The sequence below is a fragment of the Canis lupus genome, chromosome 34, assembly GCF_011100685.1.
Source record: "Canis lupus familiaris isolate Mischka breed German Shepherd chromosome 34, alternate assembly UU_Cfam_GSD_1.0, whole genome shotgun sequence".
NCBI lineage: Eukaryota > Metazoa > Chordata > Mammalia > Carnivora > Canidae > Canis > Canis lupus.
The window spans coordinates 32,739,997-32,748,164 of NC_049255.1; the positions used below are offsets into that span (position 1 = coordinate 32,739,997).

The window sequence follows — 8,168 nt, forward strand, 5'->3', positions numbered from 1 at the left end:
ACTCTCTGCAATGATGAAACTATTCTAGAATCTTAACTATCCAATATGAGAGCTACTAACCATGTGTGGCTGAGTACTTTAAATGAATCTTCATTTTATTCAATTCTTATTTTATTTCACTTTAATTTAATGACCACATTGTGGTGGGGCCACCTGGGTGTCTCATTGGTGAAGCGTCACAACTATTGATTTCAGCTCAGGTCATAATCTCAGGGTTGTGAGATTGAGCCCTACGTCAGCCTCCACACTCAGCGCAGAGTCTGGTTGAGATTCTTTCCCCATCTTCTCTCCCCCCCGCCCCCGCGCTCTCTCTTTCTTCAATAAATAAATAAATAAATAATTTTAAAACTTAAATCAGTCCATCAATCACCACACATGGCTCATGGTCACCATATTGGACAACGCAAGTCTGGAGGAGCATGACAACCTGGTCTCAGAAGTGTTGACAGACTTAGGGAAGAACGTGTACACACATGGAAGGGGAAGAAGTAGAGGAAAAGAATGTCCTTGGTGGTCCTCAGCAGAGAATGTAGGTAGCCAGAGAATCAAGATTTAATAAAGGCCATATCCATAAAACAGTGGGAAGACAGGATAAGGGAGGAAAAGACCCTGAGGGACTTATGGAAGTGAGAAGCCAGCGCCTTGGGAGAAAGGTTGGAAATCACCAAGGAACAATCCCAAGGCTTCTTATTTCTAGCAACAGAGCCAGTAGGTTCCTGTCATGATTGAGTGTGCTATACTGGGTGACAAATGTGCCATCAAAATGGCACAAATACAGTTCTTTAGTTGTCTGTTTTCTTCATATTTCGTTTTTAATTCTCTGGAAATTGGAAAAAGTAGGCCATGCAGTAGGTCTGCAGGTCTGGCTAAGCTGATGCATTACAAATGAATAGCACCAGGCATTTTGCTGCCTTTCCCTCAGCTTTATATTGAGGTTTTTGGTTGCTTTCTCTATTCCAGTCCTGGTCAAAGCTCAAGGTTAAAATATTTGCTCACCTAAAACACTCTTCCTCACCCTCTCCGATCCAGATCAATTTTTATAAGCACCTGCTCCAAAAGCACACAGAGAAATTGGAAAGGGCATGAAGCTGTTAGAGAACCTGTCATAAAATTCAGCACAAAGTCAACAGTGTTCAAGAAGACCAATCTTTCATGTGTGTTGACACAAAACTTCCCTTGCTTGTGTTTTGGTGATGACATAGTTTGCTGACCTCGACCGTGAATGCAACTCAGACATCTCCAAAGAATCTCCTTCATTTCCAATTGTGCCAGCAGCAGTGGTATTGGATTTGCTTTGTGCTATCACCTCGGTGCTGGGGGAGAGGAAAGGGGGACCCGCAGAGCTCTGCTGATTTTCTCTTGCCATCAAAAATAGGTTTTTTGATTCCACTAATAGAGTTGGAGTGAGACATGCTCTGACCTGCTGCCTTTGTTTAGCAGGCTATGAATTGACTGAGGCTGCTAAATGCATAGGGTACCATATAATAGGGTTATAGATTAAGCTCTACCTGTTTACCTTCTCATAAGCCTCCATTGAGATGCCTTGAGAAAGGAAAAGATGATAAAGCAATAGATTATTCTTATCTTTTCCTTTTTTTTCTTCCACCTTTTCTCTGCATTGATTTTATTGTAGGAGCTGTTGATTATTTGCTGATTGCACATTAATTCCAAGTTGCCAGGGCAGAGCGTCTGTGTGCTATCAATTTAACATGCTTGTTTTGTTAATGAAGTCCTTCTCCTATTGGATTCCCACTCCTTAAAGCAACATCCCAAAGGGAGGTTGCCTTGTGGCCAGTGGGACCTGAGCCATACAATGGGCTGGAAAGTTGACAATCTGTCCCTGGGCCCTGGCTCTATCCCATGGAGTAATTCAACTAAGTATTTTTGAGTTTCATTCTCCTTGTGTGTAAATGGAAAGTAAAAATGGTTACATTCCAGGCTGGTAAAGGATCAAATAACATGATACCAAACACAAAAATGCATCATAAAATCTTACAATACTTGAAAGATAATACACTTTTATTCATCATTTTTACCTCCCCTGATTTCCAGGAAGAGTTTTAGTTCAGTTATGAGGAAGATAGAGGTGGGTGGACCGACTGCTCAAGCAAAGAGGAGTCATATAATGAAAATAGAGAATTGTTCCAGAAAAATTGTGCAAGTCATTCAAGCTCTTTGGGCTTCAGTTTCCTTGATTTCTAAAGTGGGGATAATAAGGTTGTAGTGAGGGGTCAGTAAGATAGTATCTGGAAAATACTTGGAAGAATAAGTGCTCAGTTAACATAGATACTATATATTCAGTGAGTAGAGGTTAAACCACATGGCCTCTAACAGTCTCTTGATTCCAACTCCTACAGTTCCTAAAAGAAATTAAACTTTGAATAACACAACTATGCTTTTGCATTCCTTTTAGTTGTGCTAGGAAGTGGAAGCAATGAGTTACAAAGACAAATTCACTTAGAAGGATACAAAGGCATCATTTTTCCATCTCCTACTTCATATTTCATTAGCATTCAAAAGTTTTTAATTAACGTCTTGATCCTCATCTTTATTTATTTTTTACTTTTTTACATCTTGTTTTAAGTTGATCCTTATCTTTGGAACAAAGAAATTACCTGGATAAAAGTACTAGAAAAGTAACTTGTGGATTTCATTTTCTTTCAAGTGATGGTGTCCAAAAAGCCATATATCAACCTGAAGGCATTGAAACTTATTCATAGACTTGTAAAATGGTTGTTACTCAAACTTCCCTGTCGCACTTGCAATGCTTAGAGAAATGACATGGTCTCTGGACATTCATATTATTTTGATGTCAACCGTATTTTACATTTTCTTAGCAACTTCAAAAACTAGCTATTATGTAAAGAAGGATAGCTGTGGTTTGATGATTTTATAGGAATGCCAATAAGTGGAAATTATGGCCCAAGCAAGGGAAATGGAGTTCTGGAAAAGCTCTATTGAGACCTGTTATATATTGAGTTTCTTCTGAGAGTCTGGCTATGTAGGTTTCTGAGTATTTCTTTCCTTGAGCTCTCCATTGTTGGCCTCTGCATGCCACGACTTTGTTTCTTTGGTCCTGGATGCCCTGATGGGACTGTAGTTTGCCTACACTTTCTGGACTCACTGGGTTGGGTCTTGACATACTTCCAACCACAATTGTGTCTGTGTATCATCTCCTGAAATGTCTGTTCTGGCCAACATTGGGCCCAGAACCAGGGGTTGGCCCTACCCTATCTACTCCATGCTACCATTTGCCCAAGCCCTACTGAATCTTTAGCTTAAATAGAAATCTGAACCATACGCAAAAGGTGAGCTGTTTATGCTCAAAATAGGAAAGACAAAGACATTGAGAAAGGCAGAGCAAAAATCCCAGCAAGAAGTCCAAGGAAAATGTTCAAAGAAGTTCTCAGAACAAACCTATCTCGAGAGTGAACAGAATCTATACAATGCACAGATAACTTAATCTGAAACTTAATCTGAAAAGACCAGAGAGGTTTCCTAGAGTTAAAACAGTGATTCCAAGTCATTTATACTATTCCACAATAAATATAAGCATTACATGCTTTATTCTTAAATGTTACTACTAAGATTTATATAATATGTGTATTTTACTTGGAAGCGTATGTGAAACCTTCAGCACACAATTCAAAGACCCAACTTCCCATTTTTCAATTAAGGATATGGACTTTATCTATATCTGTCAACTCTTTAGCCCCCAATAAGCAATCTGTGTACCAAAAAGATAAGAGATAAAGGGATCTAGTGCCAGAATCTTGGCATTTCCAAGAGCATGTCTTTAGTGATTGGAGTACAAATCACTGCCTTTCAATTCCATGTTGCAGGACAGCAGCTGAGGGCAATTTTTCCTTTTACACCTGTGGCCTGTGGGCCTAACGCTCATGACAGATGGACTAAACTCCACTGAAACCAGCTCATGCATCATTCTTCTCTAGGTCTCCATGCTGTGCTTGGAATTCATATTGTCTCAAGGGCCTCATTAATGTTTAGTCCTGGTCGCACATTTGCCATCGGATTATTCCATTTGGTGTCTGTTGAGTCTGTTAAAAATGGAGAGACTTCATTTTCCTCTGAAAAGTATGTCTGCAAACCTCAACTTCTTTTTTTAAAACCCGTCATTAGATTTTCTATGTTCATGCAAGCTCTGAATTGCAATCTATTCTCCCTCAGCAGAACCGGCTATTCCAACTGGTCATTTCAAAATCACTGATCCAGTCTTTGAAAGATTTAAAGCAAAAGTAGAAACAACGACAACAATGAAAACAACTCTGGAGATTGATTATCCTGTTTCATTGGGTTTCCTCCAGGCTGATGAGTAGCTTGAAGAGAACACCCACCCCCACCTTCTGTAGCAGTTTCACTTCCTAACATACCAACTTCATAATGTCAACTCTCCTAACAGACCCTAGAATTCAGATTCTTTGTGTTCTTAGCAGAACAAACCACCACATTTCTGTTCATTCCAGAGTCAAAGCTGTCATCGTCTGCAGTTACGTTTCTCTGAATGTCCTCAAGCTGTCAAAATGTTTGCTGTGTCTATCAAATTACGCCAAATTCATTTGGGGCATTGGACATGAGCAGCACTGAAATTCTGCAGACAAATAGGGGTCGGATACATAGTTATATGACAATTAAAATAAGAAAAGTGTAGGCCAGAGCATGCCTTTGCTACTAGATATGATTCTATTATAAAGAAATGATTAATATAAGTGGGACATTAATTTATCTTTACAGGTAGAACCTAACCTGTTATGCATAACAGGATACGGGCAGATTTTTTTCAGTAGTTAGCAATGCTTTTCGGCAGAGAGAGCTAAAGATGAAAATTTATGCCAATCACAGGCCAATATAATGGTTCCATTTCATCATGCTTTATTAATTTCAAGGTGGGATTCCAAAATATTGTATGTCTGTTTCAAATTAAAGTGGATACTCCCAAGCACCCTCAGCGGATCTTCTGAAGTCCTAAGAACATATTTTAGCAAACATAATGAAGTAGGAAGAATGGAGGCTCATGTCTACCTAAATTCTGCAGCACGAAAGAACACTTCTTCCAATTCGCATGAGAAACCAAAAGTCATTTTGATGTATGCTGTTTACTATGCATAGCTGCAGAATTCCAAATTAATTAAGATAGAAGGAAGTTATTCATTTATAGTTAAAATTCCTAAGGCCTGTTGTATATGCAGAATTAAAATGAAAACTTTTAATTTCATTTTGGTGGGCTTGCCCCAACATTTAACCAAAAAAGTTGGAGACTGGTCCCTCGCACCGGATCTTGGGACAATGAATTGCCAAAATTGGCTTTGAAAGGGAGCTGTGTCACTTGGAGTGAAGCAGGGGAGGATGTTTGCAAACTGCCAATTGGCATTTCCAGAGTTCTACTTGCATGCGCCATGCAAGGACAGTTGTGCTGGGAGTCACCTTAGAGATCTGTTATTCCCACTCATGACCACAACTTCTGGTTTTCCAAGACTGTGGTGCTCTCTAAGAAAAACCATGTCCAAGAATTAATCCTTCCAGGATCCCTGGGTGGCGCAGCGGTTTGGCTCCTGCCTTTGGCCCAGGGCGCAATCCTGGAGACCCGGGATCGAATCCCACATCAGGCTCCCGGTGCATGGAGCCTGCTTCTCCCTCTGCCTATGTCTCTGCCTCTCTCTCTCTCCCTGTGTGACTATCATAAATAAATAAAAATTAAAAAAAAGAATTAATCCTTCCTTGATGGCAGTGATATTCAACAGCAGCAGTTGCAAACTAAATAATATTATTTAGCCCACAGAAAGGAAGGATAAAGTTACTCTGCTGTCAAATCCAAGCCTGGACGATTCTTTTCAATTCCCTGTTTTAGCCATGGAATATATAATTTTAAGGGAAAAACCTCTTTCATCCTAGTCTTCATGAACAATTCAAAGTCTCCAGCAAAGAAGATTAAGGCTTACCTCAAAGGCACTCTGAATTTTGAGAAAGTCACCCACTCCGAGCTGGTGTTCAAGCAGAGGCGGGCAGCAGTCTTGGTCTGTGGTGGCACCTCCTGTTCTCCTGGGGCTCTTCGGCCCAGGCTGTGGCCCCGTATTCAAGTCAGGTGCATTCTGGTAACTCATGATGGCTTCACCTCTTTTCAGCTGCCTTCAACTACTTCTACGCTTTTTTCTTTTTTTTAACCCTTCAACAGGTGCCTTTGGAATGAAACCCAACTTCACAACAGAATTCCAAAAGGAAAGCACGTTTCAAGGTAGACAATGAGGAAGCAAAATGTTCAAGCCAAGAGGTAAAAGGCATAAAAGCTCTCGACCCTCGCTCTTCTTTAATGCCATGGTTTACTTTCCAAATCTACAGTCAAATCCTTTTCAAACACCCCTCCTTATAGTCTGCTTAATCTGGCTTGATTAAAAATGCCCAAGGCTTCCCCCCTGTTTATACCAACTGACAGAGAACACAGCTTCTAAGTCTCATTTTAAATGCATTTAAAAAAGCAACTTCTCCAAAATCTCTTTGGCTAACCTTGCTTCTATTAACACGTTGGGGTTTTAAGCTCCATTTTCTTGTGTGACGCAGCTGAAGGCTCCTGTCCCGGTGAAGTGCTTGCCTCCGAAGGCCACCTTCCCAGCAGTGTGGAGTTTTTGTTTTCATCTGTTCCTGCTGCCTTTATGTGGTTCCTGGCAACCAAAGTCAAGCCAACAGAAAACTTTTCCTTCTTCTTCGCCACCACACTGCCCTCCCCACCCCCCCAACCCCTGACTAATTACTGACCTAAAGTTCTGAATATGTGATGTGAATGTTGGGGTTTTTTTAAAAGGACAATTCAGCTCACTCATTTTTAATTCAACTTCATTCTTATATTGTTTAAAGGCAAGTATTATAAAAGTATTTTCTATGAAGTGTGTTATATATTATGAAATAAGAGGATTAGCCAAAGAGAGAAGAGAATGACATTCTGGACTTGTATGTTTTTCCACATAGGAAACATTTTATTCTTGATGAATAAGAATCTGTTCCTTACCTTCTTTTTGTCTTAGTTTCTATGTATCTAAAATGGGGGTGTTGTCCAATTTATTGAATATAAGGGGGAAAAGCACAACATAACGTGATAAACTTTTGTAATAAAACCACTTACTGTACCATCACTGGCTGGGCTAATACTGAGGGAGGAAGAAAAAGAAAAGTTAACATTTTATTTTTTTATTTTTTTTTATTTTTTTAATTTATTTTATTTTATTTTATTTTATTTATTTATTATTTTATTTACCAGGTGTTAGGCACTACACTAAGCACACTGCATTCTTTTTCTTGTTTAGGTTTACAGTAACCCTGAAAAGCAGACAAGATCACTGTCTTCATTTCATAGATGAAGAGGCAAAAAAATGCCAGAAGCCATGGAGTTAATAAGGTATGGAATGGGGGTGGTGGTGGCTCCCTAGCTTCGGAGAGCACGCACCAGAGGTGGATGCTCTCTCTGCACCTTACATTCATCTTTGTAAAACTGAGAAGTTGTCGCTTGGTATTTTCTAAGGTCTCTTTCAGCTGTTTCAGCTGGTGTTCACAAGACCCAGGGTGATACACAGTACATTCCCTAGAACACAGGGAAGGAAGCATCCTCCAGGCATTCCTGGACCAGTTTAACAAAAAAAAAAAAAAGAAAGAAAAGGAAAAAAATGTCATTCATCCACACATCCATTTAATGTATCCATCTCTCTGCCCATCGTTCATTCCAAACACCACTTATTAAGAACCTACTCTATGTCACGTCCTGAATTGGACCTGGTGCCAGAGCCTGAGGGGTTTATAGGCTTGTGGGAGCAATTACCTGGCTAGATCATTTTTCATACCAATCCCAACCTCTTGCAGTTTACAGTGCTATGTTGAGAAGGATTCTGAAGTCATAGGACAAGAGAGGCATTATAGATTACAGATACGTATCACAGGCACAGAGGGGCAAAGGGGGGCATGTTTACCGCAAATTTGCCTCCCCTGTTTAGACCTCCAGGTAACTCAGGAAAACGTTTTTTAGCCCTCATTTTATATTAGGATTTTATAATATCCCCTAAGTCATCTCACATAGAGACAAAATAGCTCTTTGTGCCATCCTAGTTGGAAAATTAATACTAGCTTAGAATCAGCTGGATCAGTCCCATAAATGTTTATAAAATATT

The 8,168-nt window shown here is 39.8% G+C and overlaps 1 protein-coding gene across 1 annotated transcript in view; it reads right to left on the reverse strand.

The window, feature by feature from the left end:
• The window catches only part of WDR49 (WD repeat domain 49), a 133,611-nt gene extending 126,970 nt beyond the window's left edge, over positions 1–6,641 (reverse strand). The window contains exon 1 of the mRNA XM_038583280.1: positions 5,958–6,641. Coding sequence (XP_038439208.1) covers positions 5,958–6,119 — 162 coding nt within the window. The 5' untranslated portion in view covers positions 6,120–6,641. The remainder of the gene's footprint in view (positions 1–5,957) is intronic.
• Between the last annotated feature and the right edge of the window lie 1,527 nt (positions 6,642–8,168).